Here is a 20029-nt window from a genome sequence, read left to right on the forward strand (position 1 = left end):
CAGCAATCAATTCAATTTTAAATAGTATGTGTTTATTCCTAGTGGGAATAAGAGTAGGCAGTAGGCAATTCAAATTGTGCTTTTATGTGTTCAGCTCTTTGATATTGAACGTTTTGACAACTTATTTATTTTTTTGGTCTTGGAACGAGCAGTTTTTTTGCGTAATTATCTGCAAACCAGTGATAAAAGACTGATGACGAAAGATCAGATCGCAGATGTTTTCTCTCCAAAAATGATATTTTCTTCATTTTTCTTAAACTGTTAGTAACGGTTTAAGCCATAAAACATTAAAGGTACTATGCAGCCTTATTTTAAACTTTTCGGTATAGGTTCTATTCGGCATCATATTTTGATTGGTAATTTTCTTACGAAAATTTACGATCATTTTACCTGTTTCCGGACGGTATATTACGCTACATTTCATACCTGTACGGAAAATGACGGAAATATTTCCGGAAAAGTGCGAAGTCGATGATCAGACTGTGACGTCACAGTCGTGAATCCAAAATGTCTGACAGCGAGAATTACACAACTGACGGAGATGAATCGATTGATTTTTCGGATACTAGCTCGTATGACGCTGAAAATAACATTGTTCCATATCAGTTTGAACCATTAAATAGGGATGATTTAATTGAAGACGACATTAATCGTCTAGATCTTCACGACGGAGATGATGGAAATCGAATTGGCAACACGAACTGGTAACCTAAAGTTACTAAACTTAATTTGAACTTCTTTATCTATGCGGAATCGATACCCAAAAATGTTAAAATGCAAATTCAATTTGAATACAAGTTTGGTTTTAAGTCATTCAGTGTCACTGTTTTTATATTTTGTAATTCATGTGACAATTAAGAATGTCGTGTAATTCAACATTTGTCAAAACTGAAATGTCTGAAAATACATGAACGTGACTATCTGTACTATAATATTTTCATAACTATTGCTTGGTTTATAAATTATTTTGTACATCAAATTTCTAATCTAGATTATCATTTATACTCCCATATCCAGCAAAAGAACTTGATTATAGTAATTTTGTAGTTTATTTGATGATTTAATTGTTTTAGGTGCAGATGCAATAGCTGTATTGCTATGCATACAGAGCGGGAATCGGTATGCTGCCGTGATGTTGAACAAACAAACTTCAAACTGGATGTGTTCAATGAAGAAGGCCATGACATTGAATGTATAACAGACCACCCCGGGTTTGGCACTGTTTGCCTGGACCGCTATGTGCTAGAGACTGCATACTACCAGTACAGACAGCAGTATGGAGTGCCGCAACAGGAAGATAATGAGTAAGTCTTAGTTGTATAAAAGAAATAATCAATGCATGTGGTTCAAAGTTTATTTACATTCTGTCAGTCACTAGAATGCTATCACATGATATTCTTAGAACTTCATTTTGTTTTAATATCATCAATATTATAACCGCATATAAAAATTAACCCCCTATAATTGGGAGTTACTTGTATAATTTCACATTGGTTTGACATCTTATTTTGCAGGCAACAGAGATATGTGGCATATCGCCAGTTTGTCAGATGGTGTTGGGGATATTTGGGAAGAGAGGTGCGTGTTGTACTTCCATCATGTGCAGTTCAAAGGATTAGGGCGCAGTTTCCATCACAGCAGTATGAGGGATTTCAGGACTCATAGGCAGTCATGACAGATGTTTGCGACATATTGTTTGCTACTTATGTGTCAGATTTCAATTTTACTATTCCAATATTTTACCACAAGTGTTTTGTGTTTTTTGTGATGAATCAATTGAAATAAAATGTTTGACAGGTTGGATTACTTTTGCATTTGTTTGAACTACGAAAATGATTCCTTAGTGCAAGGCCATGCCAATATTCAATATCCATCATATATGCATGAAGCATTTGTTCCATGTTGTCATGTTTTGGTCACTCCTTAGTTAAATGAGTAAAGCTTGTAATGACAACAATTAAAGGGTCTGTCTGACAAATTATTTACTAGTGGAAGTAATTTGAAGAAGAGCACTTTAACATATATCCTTCAAATAATTCAAAGTTGTTTGAGTCGCCCCAGCCCATGTGATAGGGACATAATGGCAACTACATTAAACTTTATCCATCGCAATGCAACAGTTTTAGCTGTAAAATCGACTGATCACTTTGTCTAATTTGACATATTGCCCACTATCCATAAACTGAGTTTCATGAACTAGCTTTGATACTTCTTGAATTATCACAGGAACATATTGGCTATATCTTTAATGTCAAGGGCAATAACTCGCTCTGATGAAAAAATAAACTAACGTGCATAATCTTCATATTACTATCTATCCACATACCAAGTTTCATCAACTTAGCTAGAGAACTCTTTTAGTATTCCAAGGACCGATAATTTTTCCATCAACAGCTATATTTTTATATTTCAAGTCAAGGGCCATAACTCGGCATACATTTACCTGAAGAAAAAAATAAACAAATGTGTATTATCTACACACTGCCCTCTTTCCACATATGTTTCATTTAACTTGGCTTTGATTCTTTTTTTCCCTATCACAGGTTCAAATTGGCTATAGTTTTAAAATCAAGGGCCATAACTTTGTCTGACAAAAAAATTAAACTAACATGCATATTGCCTCTCCACTTACTAAGATCATTGACCTTTAATACTTTTTGAGTTATTGCCTGACTGAGATTTTTGTGGGCGGACTGAGGGTAAACCTTGAGCCCCGTCCGATGAAACAGGTAGGGGACTAAAAGAAAAATAAGATGTGGTATGGGTTTAGGTTTGTAATTTATATTAAGGATGATTGTTATTTCAAACATTAAAAGCACCAAATGATATGTACAACAATTCTCTGGCATTGAATTAACAGAAAACAAGGACTAGAATGGCAAACATGCACTTAACAAAGGAAAACAATCAATCTAAACTTTTGAAACCTGATCAAGAGGCTGGATAAGAAAAAAAAAGGTATTGCTAATATTACACAGATACTATAAAGTTATTTTTAAGTAACAATATTCAAAACTTTAGTGAAAGTATAATACAAAAAAAACATTCCACTGTCACAAAGATTCATTAGATTATACATGCATATATACAGAAACAACCACCATTACAGGAAATGATATTCAATTAAGATACAGGTTATACATGTAGTGTTAAAAAAGGAAAATGCCAAATTGTTGACAAATCTTGGGATATATTCAAACAGTCACAATCTATGTTTTTTCTTATTTCCCCTACACTAATATTTCAACCTTTTGTTTTTTCCTAAACACCTTGTTACCTCAACCTTGGTTGGCTTTCTTTTCCCTGATGTGAGGGGAGGTGGGGCTGGGGTTGACAGTTTGTTTTTTTCACCACATATTTCTATACACATGTCAAGAAGTTCCTTTACATAACCAAAGGTCATTTCATCATTCACAAACTTGACTGAAAAGTCATCCTTATATTTTGGAAATACTATCTTCAGGTTGAACTTTCCATTTTTTGATATTTTTTTACCTCTTTGCACATTTTCATTGAAATGTAGGGCCGCCAAGTATTGGCGACACATTTGTCCGTGGAAGGAATATGCTGTCATTTTTGGTGCAAAGTGATTGATTACACTGTGAAATGATTCCAGTGTTGACGTTTGAAATCCTGTGGACAGCTTTTTGATGTCCTTGCACAGTCTCTTGTTTAGCAGAATGTCTTCCATTTTGGCAGCTGCCTTTGAGCCCTTTTTTAACCATTCTCGGGGTTCAAGGGGACCATGGGTGCACTGCTGGTAGAGGTCACCATGTCCAGTGTGAATGTCTTGAACATGGTTGACCACTGATGTCCACTTTGCTGCAATCATGGAGCCCTCCTCTCCCTGGGATGATGCGGCTGACCAATAAAGGTGATTGGTGATACTCTTCATCCACTTGCAGACTATGTTGCAGTCTTTTTCCTTGGACAGTGCAAGGAGCTTCTTTTTCACAGCTGAAACATAGTAAGAGTATGTGAAATATGTACTAAATGAAACTTTTGGAAAGTATCATAAGCCAAATGTTGGGTTTAAGTTTTTTATCACATGTTGGTTTTGAAATGATCACTAAAGAATAAAGTCTTCTTTATGAAATGAACAATGTTTTGAAATGAGATCCTTTGGTTCCCCATTGTGACTGTTTAAGCAAAATTTGGTTGAAATTAACCACACTTTGTCTGATAATGAACAATAACAATTGCTCATCTTTAGCACTTGTCAGAAGTAGGTGGGCTTTCCAACATGCTATTATAGCATTCATGAGACTTATAGACTGACAATCTAGGTCAATCATTATGATTTAACCCTAGATACGGTAATACATGTATGTTTCCACAGCTGAACAAAATATGTGTTACCTTTTCCAATATGCCACACATCAAAGGAATGGACAGTCCCAGGTAAATTCTCTCTAATCCACTTTTGTATTTGCAGATGCCTGTCTGTAATGATTTCTGCAAGGGACAGGCCACATCTGCGTAAACTGTCAGTTGCTCTCTTAAGGCCCTCCAACTCCATATGGTAGCTTGACTTCACTTCATTGGACTGAAAAAGATAGCAGAAATAATTAATTATCATGTTGCTAAATCACCGTGGTATCAATATTCATACAATGTAACTGTTAAACCAGTGAAGACATTTTTTACATAAACACCCTGGACTTTAATTCAATATATTCTCATGTAAACTAGGCAAAAAGGTAATAAGTTGTATGTTTATTTACCATCATCTTATTTGAGAAACTAGGACTAGTGCACCAGCCTTCACTATTATGTTATCAAGTTACAGAATGTTTTTGTTCTTGCCAAATCATATGCAATATTTTGTCAATCTTACTCAAGAATAATGAATACATCTCTTGAAAAGTCAACAAAATTACTAGTTATTCTAAAATATCCCCAATTCTGTTTGACATCAACCTTTGGCATTCATGCATTGGTCTTACACACAACAGAAGGCATCGTATGATCAACTATTATGTCATGTTATATCTTGCTTCAGACCCAAAATACATGGCAATGTCCCCAAGCAGATAACTTCAAACATTTGGAGAGACACATGATGCAATAATAACCACTCATTTGATAGCCAATGTTGCTTGACTTAAAATGGCTGAATATCTTGAAAAGTTTATTAATATTAACAAACCTGCACAAGTTCAATGGCTACTACTCTCCCGGTGTGCATATCAATCATGGAGTATACACCAAACTTTGCAGAGTGTCCCGGGCTGTCAGAACGTCCATCTCCAGCAACCACAAGCTCTTCTTCGCGGTCTAGAAGGACACTTATCAGTTGGTCATTACACTTTGTCCACACTCTCTCAATTGCTGGCCACAATACAGTTCTTTGATGACTAAAGAAAGTTGAAAGACTAATACTTAATACATTAATAAAATCAAAAATTCGCAGCACTTTCGAAGGTGAACATCCTGAGAACAAAATGCCAGCACTAAGAAGAATGTTCCCAGCAGGAACACCTCTAACTTTGGGCTGTGACTCCCATCGCCTGGTGTGTCCACATTCACAAACTTGTTTGATGGCCATAGCTGATCCCTGGACATTGCAGACTTTGCCTTTGGTAGGGAGATGGCACATTTCACATCTGTTGAACAGTTCTAAAAGATTGTCTTCAAAAACAAGAAACTTCCTCTGCTTATGTACATCTGCCCTGAAAAAGATGAATGTTCTTATGTCAATTAATCTTCAGTTCTGACAGCATACATTATGCTTTTATAAATTGTCAATTGCAGACAAATGAGGAATCAAGAAATGCTAAAAAATTGAATGCACCAGTGATTAAGGAAGTAATTTGAATCAATTCAAGTAGCACTATGTGGATAATTTACAACATATTTGACTACTCACATTGGCTTAATATTTTGGTGGGAATGATATAGCATAATGATAAAGATGCGCTTTAATACTGAAGTTATATATGACAAAGACTTAACAGGTTTATTTATGAAGGCATAACTTACTGCCTTGGGTTATCATCTTCTGAGTCACTGTACACTGAGGCTTCTGTTTCATAGTCCGGATCTATGGCTTCATCATCAGTATATCCCCAGGATGATGTGGACATGAAGGATTTGTTGAGTGTTGATTCAACAACAACCCTGCCCTTCTTCCGTGCAGGAGTTGAGGCGAGGACTGGGGCTGGTAATGGAAAAGCCAGAAGGTGTGGAGCAGGAGGGACCTCAGAACAGGCAGGTGTCAGGCTCTTTTCATCAGCAATGTCACTGTCACAGTACTGGGTACTTGAGGTGGAGTATGTGATGTGGTGTTCCATCACAGTCTCTGTCCCTGAATTGAAGAATAGATAAATGTGTAAATATATATATGTTGAGTCCAATTGCTTTATTCATAATTGCATAATATGCCATCACTAAAGTGAAATTTGATCTGGAAAACCTAACAAATTCTTACAAAATAATGTCAGGTAAGAAGAAATTATACTTGTGGAACACAACCAGCTTTTGATCCCAAATTAGAAATAAAAGCTTGATCAATGTAACAAACCTTTCTGCACTTTGAAATGAAACTTTTAAGCAGTCAGATTTTCAACCTCCAGCAATTTGACAGCTGCATAATATGGATTTTATTACACAAGTAGAATTACCTTTAGTTTTTCGCTTAATTGGCGGTGGCCTGCGATTCACTTGGGTACCCCGGACAGCAGTTGTTACACAACACTTTGGACATGCACATGAGGCCTGAAAAATACAAGACATGTTAAAAATTGTAGACTGTCTTAGTCAGATAGTTTTTGTAGCTTATCTGGAATAATATGCATTATTTGGACTTTATCTTCTATAATTGTAACATAGCATGGCTTCATGTCAGCTGTGCTTCTGGTAATTTCAAGTTTTAAAAGGGCAGGGTGCTGCGGAAAAGGCACATGGCACTAAAATCTTGGTTAGAATGGCACCTTCTAACTACTATGAAAACCTTAATTATATTTTTTTAGAAATATGGCTAAATTGCTTAAAATACAAGATCAAGACATTTGTTTGTATTTGAAATCATATAACAAGTTTTAAATGCAAGCGAAACATATGTATAGGAAATATTTTATTATCTGTTAGCTTTCAACAATTACAAAAAGACATCGTAGTTCACAAGCTGGTCTTCATGAAAGTGTAGGGGTGCTACTAAAACATATATATTGTGTAACACCCTCCATATAAACTCATAAGCTAAAACCGAAAGAAAATGATAACAATAATCAAATTATTCATTACCTTCTTATTGCTGGTATTCATTGATCTCATCTCTGTATGTTTGAGTTTACCCATGTTCCTTTTCAGGGAATCATCACAAGATTTCTGAAATAATACATAGTAATGCCAACAGTCACAATAAATGTTCACATGAACATATATGAATACCTTTAATATGTACAACTTACAAATAAAGGTGTTTACTTCTTTAAAAAGTAATTGCCAAAGCTGCTTTACTATACACTGGAACATAACATAACAATGAGGACATTCTCTTTAATGGAGATATACACAGTATGATGAAATAGCAAAAAAAAGAAGAAAACTTGTTGAACACTGACTTAGACATGGTATCAATGTGTACAATGCATCACATAGTTCATTCTTATGCATGATTGATTAGCCAATGTTATCACGTGATATTACCAAATTCAGTATATAGCTCAGATATTCAATTGTTCATGGTAAGCCTTGGTAGCACAGTGGATATGACACTGGACTGCAATTTTGGCCACACCAGTCCGAAACCAGTCTCTACCTCGATTTTTTATTTGCATTATGGTCCATTTTTTTTTACAGTTGTGTTATCTAAGGGTAAAACATTGTACCAAATTATTGACTTTGTGCTAAGATTCTTTACCAATCTGGTGTATAGTCCCTTTACAATCAGCATCTCGAATTGATAATAATTAGGTTTGTTTTTATTGGTGTCTTTGTTTCAAATCAACGATTTTCTATATGTACCTTTGACTGGATCTTAGCATCAGTACTGTGAGTTTCTAGGTCTTGTTGAAGGTTAAGGGCTGAGGCTACTGTTGAAGACTGGTCAACGGGAGGTGGTATTTCAGCGCTCTACATAAAAAACATTGATAGTTGAAAATGATATCAAAATATTTATTGCACACTAAATACAGTCATCGAAATAAGGCTTTTGGATGCACAAGCCCGAATTCACATATCACTGCTTGGCATTACATCTTTGAACAAGCTCTGCTGTATAAAACTCAGACTTTGAGCAAGCCCAGAAAGCATTTTAACAGTGCAGGCCTTGCTGGCTTGTGCTAATTTCGACCACTGTAAATATCAGTAATTGACCCTATAATCCTTCCTTTTTAAAGACAAGTGCCTTTAAATGATCATCACATAAGTGTTTGAATAAATATTACCTGCATGACAGTTCTTTTACTGTTGTCCAACTCCATGTCCATGTCTAATTCAACTGCGTCAACTGGAAACTCAGTGGATGGAGGGTTGGCGGTCATGTCACCCTAATGAAAGGAACAAAGTGCCCATTAGTATTGATAATATATACTCAATACAAATAGTTTTTAAGGAAACAATTACACACATGTACACTTCATTTCCATAAATGAAACTGCAATTTGATTTCATGGTGGGTGTATATGATTTAAGAGGGAAAAATCCCAAACAACTCTAGAAAATCCATTGAAATTTTAAACATCCTACAAATGAATACTAATATAAATACATACTAGATTAACAGGAGATAAATCTGGAACAGCATCTGTATACGTTACAGCAGTTGATTTATCAACTTGGCCTTTCTGGTTGTAGTCACTCAGTATCTGAAGGGGAAGCGATTTTTTATAGGTATATATATACAATAACCCTTTACTCAAACTTGAGATGTTAAAAGTCAAAACATTTATAAAGCATCTTCAAGGTTCTTTCACTAATACTTCTATACCATAAGTTTTTTTTATATATCCGCAATATAATCCAGTAAATGAAAGACAAATTATGAACCATACTTGCAACTTTACAACTATTTTAATCTTATAATATGCCTAAAAACATGAGCAAAATAAACACAATGCGTTCATCATCCTTTATTTACAGAGCCTCTGGAAGATACAGATTAAATCAAACGGTAGCAGTATAACCCGTTTTCATATCGTACAGTCAGATCTTGCTTTTTCATGAATGTATGTCTATTCATGATTCATTTATATAAAAAAAAATATTACAAATAAGTCCTGACATACATGTTTTGCACATACATTCAGTATGCACTAATTTGTATACATTTTAAAAAGAGTGTTCTGCTCAGGTCTATTTACAAATACTAACCATCCAAGTTGAAGGGCTAAATTGAAATGTTGACTGATTAAGTCAAATAAACCTGTTAACATATTAAAATGTGCAACATACCCTCCTCACTTCTCGTTTGCGCACTACCGGTCTTGCTTGGACTTGGTCAAGGTTGCTTTTCCTAACTTTGTCGCCAAATAATGTGGGGATAGCTTCGTCTATTAAAGCAGTTCTATAGGCTAGACCGAGACTCCATTTAGTTCTGGTAGTCATCGTGAACATTGTCAACTCAAAATGCTCAGAACACACAAGCTGTGCATTTGCGGAACCGTTTTTCGAGGGACCTTGCCATCCGGCCCTTGAACACTCAGACCCAGTCATCTGAATTGAACGAATCCATTGTTTCCGGAGTTTCTCTTCTTTGGGAAATGTGTGCAGACTAATTCCATTTCCTGGCACATTGCTACATCCCCCAACACAACACCGAGACCGTCCCATTGTTTACACTAATTAATATTCCACACTTAAACTAACATCCGTGTCGTTCTTTTCAATGTAAATAAACAATATGGCGGAGACGAGTAACGACTCTGACGTCACGACGAAAATTTACGAATGAGAAACCGGACTTTCCCGATGATGGACAATATCGGAAAAGTACAATATGCGAATATGATTAGTCGGCTACTACATCGTAAATATTCGCAAAAGTTCGGAATTTTCAGTTCAGACGTTATAAATAGACATATCTTAAGCCAAATCAACGGTGTTGACATAGTCACTGCATAGTACCTTTAAATTTTGAATGGAAATATGAAAATCTGCGATATGATCTTTTGTCAACAGTCTTTCATCACCGGTCAAAAGAATTGTAGTGCAAAACAGTTCAAAGGTTGGGAAACTTGATATAATGATCCAATCTGCGGAATATCTCGTTACAAAAAGTGTTCACGTTGATCATCATATAAAAAATAAGGGTGATTCATTATGATCAGATTGCGTGAAATCGTACATGTTCAAAACCATAACAACGAAACAGAAAACATGCACTTCACCTTTCTTGACTAATGCGCTTTCATTAAACCACACGATTCCGAGGTAGCTATCGGCACAAATCTCCTCTTCATTCTCGAGTATGTATTTTCCAGTTTCATGCAAGCGTACTATCCTCATTGGTGTGTCCTGTATCAAAAGATATACCCATTTTTGGCAGTGGCCACATACAGCGCGAGTCTCAAATCGACTGCCATTTAGTGATTTATTCTTATTAGTTAGTCAGTTGTTAGAAAATGTAGTGCTACTAAAAAGTGGCATACACCTTTTAAACTGTTCTATCCCGTCAGGCGGGACAGAGGACACACCCTGGGGATATTGATAAAAATATATTATGTTATCTTTAACCTGCTCCTGGTGTAGAGCGATTTGCCAAAATCACTGGTATGGGAAATGTTTGGTGTATATAAATCTTAACAGGTTAAACCAGCTAGATATGTTGCTCTGACTGCGGTCTGACCTGGTCCGTCAAAAATTCAAAACCCCAATGTTATAATCTACCCCTCTTTCTAACGTCCCCTCTGTACCCATATACTCGTGCAAAAAAATAAATATGTTTTACAACAGGAATTTAATAAAGACCTCATACCTATTCCATGCTGCCTGATTTATCCAGGACAAACACCTTTCTGCTCTTTGCCTCTTATAAAATGGTGTATACTGGTGTTGTGTCGGTGTCTTCGGGGAGACGTTCACTGTGGACTACAATTAAAACGAAGAACAATTTAAACACTACTCTTGTATTTTCTGCAAAGAAAATGTGGAGTTTATAATGCAAAATTCACATTGCTTTGAAACGACATTGTTAATTCCATTGATGCAAGTTGATATTGCAAGCTCGACACCATTTGCCCTATTGTACACGACGTTGTATGTATCGTTTGTTTTATTTCTCAACCTTACTTTCCTTACTTTTACCTTACATTGTTTACAATTAAAACACAAAATAAGTATAATCGACAGAGAACTCCATAACGGGCTTATGAAAATTACCATTTGGACTAGGATATTCAAGATCGCATGAATTACCCTCGAAGTGACTTTCAATCAGTAAATTGTGATATACCTCCAGTAAAATCAAAATGTTCCCTCATGACAGCCCACACGCTCTTATGGTCTCAGTACAGGTTCTGCTTGTTTGTTGCAAGTCTGTTGTGTCTTTTCGCTGCAGGTGTACCTTCGCTGTCGTCACAAAACAGGTCAGAAACAGGTTAGAAAGTAAATGGCATCGAGCCCAAATTACAATATTACAAAACAACACTTTACTATTACAAAACCATAAAAATATAAATAAAATGTTGGACCCATTGTTCACATTCCGCTTATAGTACATATTTATAAGTGACTATAACAATGAGCTAGACTGCTTTAGTATCCAACAAAAGCATAATGAAGCCAGGTAGCAATATTTAACAAAAATATTTGTATGCAACAATACACTCCTGAACAGCTCTATAACATACTAGGTCCACGAATTGGTTGTCCATAATGGACGCCACTGCTACCGATTGTGTAAGATCAGGACAGAATCGACAACCGGGGTGGATACGTCGTGTTGAATCATTTGTATCACACCACGAACTAGCCTTACAATTAGTACCGAACCCCACACGACCTTGAACGTTCTCACTGCAGCTGAAGTGGAAATAAATTGGTGTCAATGCGCCCTAGGATACTGGAATGTCATTTGTATTCCACCATAATCTTGATTGCAGTCAGGAACAACCAACGGCCTTGAAAGTTTTCGATAAAGGTGAAGCGTAAATGGGTTTAATATCACACCACGGGCAAGCCTTACAGTCAGTGTAGATGCAAACACAAACTGGAACGTTGTTAGTATCACACCATGGACAAGACTTACAGCCAGTACAGAACTCCACTCGGCCTTGGACGTTCGCACTGCAGCTGAAATGGAAACTAGTTAGTATCACACCATGGACAAGACTTACAGGCAGTATAGAACCCCACTCGGCCTTGGACGTTCGCACTGCAGCTGAAATGGAAACTAGTCAGTATCACACCATGGACAAGTCTTACAGCCAGTATTGAACCCCACTCGGCCTTGGACGTTCGCACTGCAGCTGAAATGGAAACGAGGTAGTATCACACCATGGGCTAGCCTTACAGTTAGTACAGAACCCCGCGTGGCCTTCGACGTTCTCACTGCAGCTGAAATGGAAACTAGTTAGTATCACACCATGGGCTAGCCTTACTCTCAGTACAGAGCCCCACTCGGCCTTGGATGTTCTCACTGCAGCTGAAATGAACACTAGTTAGTATCACACCATGCGCTAGCCTTATGGTTAGTACAGAACACGACTCGGCCTTGGATATTCTCACTGCAGCTGAAATGAACACTAAGTAAAAAAAAATTGTCACTGTCAACAAACATGGTGGCTGAAAATGCCGGACGATTTTGACATTTTTTCTATGCGTCTTTTAACCAAAAACATAGATTAAAAGTTTTTTTCTCGGATTTTTCACATATTTTTTCCCTGCGTCTAATACCCCCTATCGTCTTATACCCAGTCATTTACGGTAGTATCACACCATGGACTAGCCTTATTGTTAGTACAGAACACGACTCAGCCTTGGATGTTCTCACTGCAGCTGAAATAAACACTAGTAAGTATCACACCACGGGCTAGCCTTATTGTTAGTACAGAACCCCACTCGGCCTTGGATGTTCTCACTGCAGCTGAAATGAACACAAGGTATTATCACACCACGGGCTACCTTTAAAGTCAGTACAGAACCCCACGTGGCCTTGGACGTTCTCACTGCAGCAGAAATGGAAACTAGTTAGTATCACACCATGGGCTAGCCTTACTGTTAGTACAGAACCCCACTCGGCCTTGGACGTTCGCACTGCAGCTGAAATGGAAACGAGGTAGTATCACACCATGGACAAGACTTACAACCAGTACAGAACCCCACCGGCCTTGTACGTTCTCACTGCAGCTGAAATAGAAACTAGTTAGTATCACACAATGGGCTAGCCTTATTGTTAGTAAAGAACCCCACGTGGCCTTGGACGTTCTCATTGCAGCTGAAATGGAAACTAGTTAGTATCACACCATGGGCTAGCCTTACTGTTAGTACAGAATCCCACTCGGCCTTGGACGTTCTCACTGCAGCTGAAATGGAAACTAGTTAGTATCACACTATGGGCTAGCCTTACTGTTAGTACAGAACCCCACTCGGCCTTGGACGTTCTCACTGCAGCTGAAATGGAAATTACTTAGTATCACAACATGAGCAAGACTTACATTCAGTACAGAATTCGACACGGCCTGCAGCTGAAGTGGAAATAAATATTGATAATCATAATACATACATCTAAAGTTGAATCCCACAATGACTTCATTCACATTTCATCGACTTACGATTAGAATCAGTTAAGATTCATATACTACTCCTTTTACCGTGTGGGTTTCCACTTCCCTCCAGCTTGGTAGAAATGCCCTTTGGCTTCCGCATCGGTACCATATTCCGGAAACACGCCCCACCGTAGCTGTGCCCATTCATGAACGAGAACGTTCTCTGTGAAAAGTAGTTTCAACATGATTAAGCCAAAGATTCAATTAGACCTTTCGGGATAAAAACCGACGCTCTTTCAAAAATCATGAAAAACAACTTTCCCGATGTAAAGAATAATGCATATCATTTCACCCAAGGTAAGACACAAACATTAAAAAAACATGTACGTACAATTTTCCTTTCATTAGTAATATAATAATGACAATGTTTTCTTTAATGTTTTTATATGCACTCGTCTCGTTTTTCCACTAGCAATTATATAATGAAATACCTTTCTTATCGCTTTTGTTATTTATTTACTACTTTGAGAAAATCTTATAAAGTCTGTTTTGGCACACAATAGTGTCAAATAATAATTTTATTATTTTATCGCCTTTCCTTGTTTCATATTTTCTATGCCATCCGTCCTTTTAAAAGGTGTTTCATGCACAATGCAGCTTTAAATGATATCAGTAGTGATGGTACAATTCCAAAAATTGAACTCCTTTGAAAATGCGACAACGCGAAGGGCGAAAATAAAAGAAAAAAATCGTGTTGACATTTTTCACGTCCTGGTTGACAGAGAAGGAGTATTTGCGCTAAAATGATTGTGTACGAATTTTTCATTGCAATTAAAATTCACATGGAATATTTCAGTTTCATTCCAATCCAGCCCCCTCGTAGTGTCTTACCGTGTTTTTCAAAATCAGTCCTGGATGTGTTCTTGACGAATGACAAGGGGAGATAAGTGTACGTTCCTCCTTGTCCACAAATATCATTGCCAAATGTCCTCGGGGTTATCATTTGTCCGTCTTCTACCTGCAATGAAACTAATTTGAAACCGATGCGGATGAATTGTAAAACAAGTCTTGCCGAAAGTCATCGAGGTAGTCATCTGCATGTCTCATCATATGGACTACCATTATTAAATGCATTGTACCAGGAATATGATCTTAAAAACAACGTGAAAAAAAACCTGTGAATGTCTCATCATCATCATCATCATCATCATCATCGTCGCCGTGATCATCATCATCATCATCATCATCATCATCATCATCATCACGTTGTTGTTCTTTTAACTTGACTTTATATTCCATGGACTTTCCGTTGTTTTTGTCATAAAAAACAGTTTGTCACAAAAACTAGATACCGTAACCATTTATTTTTTCAGTTCTGATTTAGAAATTACCAGATATGGAATATTTACACTAGTAATATGGACTTTGGTGTTGCACTTTTTTAAACAGCTGATGATAACACAAACCTACAAAACTGCATCCTTCATGCGTTTTACTTTTTATGACAAGGAACTGATCTGAAAGACATTGTTACTAAACGTGCTTATCCGTGTGTTGTTACCTTGAAGTATCCGCGCTCGGACTGTTGGACTGGCTGGGCGTCTCTCTGTGGTGTCCAGGATCTTGGAACGACGATGTTGATTTCACCAAAATACACGCGCTGTTCCGTAGCCCTAAACAGCAATCGTGATGCGGCAGTAAAGATATCCTAGAAAATTGAAAATGTTAGACCACTTACGACTCTACGAGCAATATTGCAAAAAGTATGCGACGGTTGATTGAGGACATATCTTTATAATGGTTTTGCTCAATGTTCGGTTTTGATCTGTATAGAGGTTTGTTAGTGATCAAAAGCCAGACCTTAATAGGTGATGTCATGTTTTATTCATCTGTAAGGTTTACAAATGCATGCTTGGACCCAGTACTCATTGTATAGATACGGATGAGGTCAAGTGTTGATTCTTTTTTATCAGTGCAGGATGAGATCTATTAACATTTCATTGAAATGTGTCATTTGTGACGAACATGTATCCGACAGCTTATTTAAAGTAAGTTGGGTTGTTTACAAAAAAAGTAAATGATTCGTTTAAATTTAAACCAAAACAGCTTAACAAAGTCCAATACTTAAAGATTTAAAGGTTTCAAAATTTTATTTTTATGTAGTTTTGATGTCGAAACTTTATTTTAACAAATATCCAATGCAATATTTATTCCTGTAATCAGTTTCCAAGTTAATAAGTTTTGTATTCAAAGAACTCCGCTCATGAGAAAATGAAAGCATCAGTATATGGGACAAGAACATTCATATTTAGAGCTATGCTATTTTGGTAACATAGCGAGCTTAGCACATTTTACAAAGGAAGTATATGTCGGATATTTCTTGAAATTCCTTTTGCATTTTTCGGAATGTCTTCAGAGAATAAGATTATGTGTTTTTGTAAATATGTTCCAGACAATCCGATCAACATTGTCGTGTGGTTTTTAGAATAACAGTATTAGTTAGAATAGTGAAAAAAGTGACTTAAATTAATTTCCAATATTACAATAAAGAATACAGGGACAAGCCCAGTAGTGAAAAATTCAATAACAAATTATGTTAAAAGGCACAAGGCCCAGACGACAATGAACACGAGACACAAACGTATACAATCATACGAGTTACAATAAATGCAAATAAAACAACTTCCGATTAAAGTTTACAAACATCGAATATAAAAACGCATTTACGAACTGGTATACAGGCATTGATTAACAAAGAAAATCCATGCCATTTTTTATAATAAATAGATCAGTATTGCACCACATCAATTATTTTTATTAAAAGATGTTACCTTCTGTGACCCAATGTGTTATAATATATTAAGACTTCATTCAAAAGTTTGACTAACGTCCAAATAGTACTAGTAGAATAGTCTTTAATCTGTATAGATATATTTAATTCAATGTAAGAAGTACCCAATGTATTATGCATTCTTAACATTCCATAGTCTTGTCGTATTGATTTTTGCCACCAATAAAATCAGGAAAACAAAATGTAGAATTAAACAAGCCTAACTTCCTAACAAGTTACGTTCATAGTTTACTTAAAGATGCACTATTACTCCTAAAAAGATTTAGCCCAATAGATACAATTGTTTAAATATACATGTACTAGAAAACATTTATGCATGTCGAAAGCAATGGTTCTTATAAAGAATTCCGAGTTGAATTCGAAGTTATTGTGCAGAAAACACGGTATTTCTACCTCATGAGACTATAGTAGATAACTTTAAATATTTAAGCGTTCACCAATCATTTAATTTATTTATTTTGGTTTCAGCTATTTAATACACTGTTACAATCTTGATATCAGTATTAATATTTTCCATAAATGCATTATTTAGTAAGTTGTTCAAGATTTGTCATTCAAAATTTATGTTTGTTATACATGTGTATGTATTGATTTTGAATAAAAGTGTCACTTTAAGTAATTAATACTGTGAGGCTGGCTAGTGTATTGGATTCCAAAACATTCAAACAACCACACTGTTTGTTCGATTATCAACCGGATCTAGTTTGAAAATACGATTAAAGCATTATGCACACTTGCACATGCAACACCACTGCATAATAAGGAGTGAGTGTGTGTCAAAATGATTATTTAATTTGAAGGGGACGAACGACCGAACTTAAAGAAATTAAAGAAACACGAAATATACTAGACAACATAACTATCTAGCATCTATGTCCCATGGTACGTTGATACAACGAACTAAGAAAAACATCAATTTATAATCTTATACAAAGTACGTCTTCCACCTTTTGAAAACAATATTTTGATATGTTAGTAAATTAGTGATAATAAACTCAAGATTACCTTTATTCTGTCGATTAAGCTTTGATCTTCGGTCACAAGATCATGAACAGCGACGTATATCCCTTCATATCTATTGTCTTTTAATGTAACACCATAACAAACCCCTATGAAGAAAGCCAAAGCAAACAAAACGCGCATGATGAAGCGATATTCTTTCTAAAATGATTGTAAAGGGCAGTCACATTTACCTTGAGCGGAAAAAATATGGGTATAATATCACAAAATACTCTTCGCTTCTTATTAATGCCGGAAGATCAGTATTTAATGCAAATACGAACAATACATGATTATTTGTCAAACAGACATCTGACTCAGATGTTCTTGATGGTGAAATGTGGGTGCGCTCTAATCTGACTTTAACTTGAGTGTTATATTACTCCTTATTTAAGGATGAAGTCTAGTGGCATATGTGTCCGCCATGCATTTAATGTCGTCCGATCCCAGCCAGGGAAATGTTCTCCATTGGGCCCAGTAAACGTATATTTCATATTTTCAAAGCCAAAATAATACGAAAAATACTTTTTTGAATGAAATTCTCTCTGAGTGAAATTGCTATGTCCATGCTCCAAAAAAACAACAGTAAGTTTGGAATATCAATCAGAAACCAAATGAAAATGATTTCTCAGTACCCAAGCATAGTGAATTAGAAAATCCTGCAGTGGGGTTTTAGAATTCAGAAAAAAAAATGATTCAAAACGTTTCCGAGTAGCAACATATTCCGTTATAGCCTATATTGAAATCGGTAAGAGTAATATAACGTCTATAGGTCCTATCTTTCTTTGCGAGGTCTTTGAGCCGCCTTGAAGAGCAGCCACCGCGGCGGATTTCCCGGTAACGAAAGTTGATATAACCTCTTGCACTTAAATGATGCATGTGTATGGTAAGTTTAATATACATGATGCGCCTTTAAAATGGCAATTTAATTTAATTTGAATAGTTTATGATCGATAAACCAGTTTTACATAAAATGTCACGTTTATGAAAAAGAAATCATACATACGAATTTCAGATGATTAAATTAATTAATAAGAGGCGTGTTTAAGTATGACTATTCCATTAAACATAAAATATGAATTCCCATCTACCTTCCCTATTATTCAGGGGAAATTACTAATCGTAATTATATTCTATAGTCATGCAAGTTGTTTGGTTATTATTCATTTAATAAATGAACATGTTAAAGATAGTTTCGGGGTTTTTTTCGTGACAAAAAACAATCAACCTTATAAAATGTGTTCGGTCATATGTTATACCATTCTTAAAAAGACCCCACCCCAACACTCATAATTTTGATTGACTTAAGATGGAGGTAAGATTATGCATTTTATGGAAATATATAGAAGTCATACTCTGCATTCGCTCAAAAATAGCTGACTTTTTCTTCGAAGTTATCGTTCTCCATACGACAATATAGACAATTGGGAAGGTAGTGTGTAATATAAATGGGGAAATCAACAACAACAATCTGTTTGGCTACTGTAAAATGTATTCACTCCAGAGTGTAATCATGTTGTTTATTCCTGAACCGGTATTCATTACATATATTTAGCCATTTACCTGATTTAAGTTTATTAGGAAATTACTTATTTTATCAATTTATTGTGTAAATACCAGTCGTGTTTTTTTTTTAAATCATATTAGTATTATTATATGTTAAAAACAGAAAGTGTTACTTCAATGAATGTGTCAACAGAAACTGAATAATCAATGTTGTGTTGAATGTTAATGGCTCGAAGAAAACATGATAAAATGCAAGATTATATTTTCCCCAGCAAATCCTTAAAAATCAAGAATAAATTCAATACAACTGACTGGATATTTAGGGGTCGTGCTTTAATTATTACCCCTAAGCCGCAACACGCACCCATGACAAATGGGTTTCCTCCTGGAACTTCGGTTTCCCCCACATCACAAGACCACACTCTCGCATAACAAAGAGCCAATTTAAGTAAATTAATGTGTTATAGCATAAATGGAAAAAATTTAACTATTATAAAACAAAATGTAAAGTGGTAGCAAATCTTGTTTTTCCGATAATAATCTGTCAAACTTTTTCCCGTGTGCTAGAGGTGTAGCCAAAGGCGAAACTCTTTCGTCAACTAGGCAACTTTTTAGCTATCAAAATTAATTGTTTTAAAAAACCACCCGGCATTTCAAACCCACAAAACTGTTAGATAATCATAGACGCATGTATTTTCCTTTTGATAAATGTGTAACAACTTTTCCACATTATTTCTTCTCTCTGATAGTTACAACCATAGTTATTTAGTTATTAGTATACTATTGTATAACCATATATCACATTTATCTATTGTGCTAAGTGTACCAATAAACTAGAGAATTTGCCAACGAAAGAGATTAATACAATGTTGTAATAAATTTCAAAATCGTTGTAAAATATAGAATTTAGACTAATACACAGCGTGACAAGGTGTTGCATCAGCTTCGTGCTAAGTAAGTGCAATAACAGCATATCGTTTGTCAGTGCAAGAATCAAGATTTAACCCGATGGTCTCAGAAGTTG

The 20029-nt window shown here is 35.8% G+C and overlaps 3 protein-coding genes and 1 long non-coding RNA gene across 4 annotated transcripts; 1 reads left to right on the forward strand and 3 right to left on the reverse strand.

The window, feature by feature from the left end:
* Nucleotides 1-437: 437 nt before the first annotated feature.
* On the forward strand, nt 438-1865 carry LOC128219673 (P2X purinoceptor 7-like). Its single transcript, XM_052927569.1, has 3 exons — nt 438-704; nt 1074-1304; nt 1515-1865. The coding sequence occupies exons 1-3, from the start codon at nt 508-510 to the stop codon at nt 1663-1665; spliced, it is 579 nt and encodes a 192-aa protein (XP_052783529.1). The 5' UTR covers nt 438-507; the 3' UTR covers nt 1666-1865.
* A 936-nt stretch (nt 1866-2801) lies between these two features.
* Nucleotides 2802-10047, reverse strand: LOC128219672 (uncharacterized). Its single transcript, XM_052927566.1, has 10 exons — nt 9397-10047; nt 8718-8810; nt 8391-8492; nt 7969-8076; nt 7246-7329; nt 6624-6717; nt 5983-6307; nt 5150-5672; nt 4360-4546; nt 2802-3957 (listed from the first exon to the last, which is right to left on the reverse strand). The coding sequence occupies exons 1-10, from the start codon at nt 9772-9774 to the stop codon at nt 3236-3238; spliced, it is 2616 nt and encodes an 871-aa protein (XP_052783526.1). The 5' UTR covers nt 9775-10047; the 3' UTR covers nt 2802-3235.
* Nucleotides 10048-10342: 295 nt separating this feature from the next.
* LOC128219674 (uncharacterized) lies at nt 10343-11512 on the reverse strand. The gene is made up of 3 exons (XR_008258619.1): nt 11396-11512; nt 10919-11031; nt 10343-10458 (listed from the first exon to the last, which is right to left on the reverse strand). It is a non-coding gene; the product is annotated as an uncharacterized LOC128219674 (long non-coding RNA).
* A 226-nt stretch (nt 11513-11738) lies between these two features.
* LOC128219192 (calcium-activated chloride channel regulator 4A-like) lies at nt 11739-17632 on the reverse strand. Its single transcript, XM_052927005.1, has 5 exons — nt 17506-17632; nt 15211-15357; nt 14541-14667; nt 13755-13872; nt 11739-11964 (listed from the first exon to the last, which is right to left on the reverse strand). Exons 3-5 carry the CDS (start codon nt 14650-14652, stop codon nt 11739-11741), a joined length of 456 nt encoding a protein of 151 aa, XP_052782965.1. The 5' UTR covers nt 14653-14667; nt 15211-15357; nt 17506-17632.
* Nucleotides 17633-20029: the final 2397 nt, after the last annotated feature.

Source organism: Mya arenaria, chromosome 15 (assembly GCF_026914265.1).
Source record: "Mya arenaria isolate MELC-2E11 chromosome 15, ASM2691426v1".
Classification (NCBI taxonomy): Eukaryota; Metazoa; Mollusca; class Bivalvia; order Myida; family Myidae; genus Mya; species Mya arenaria.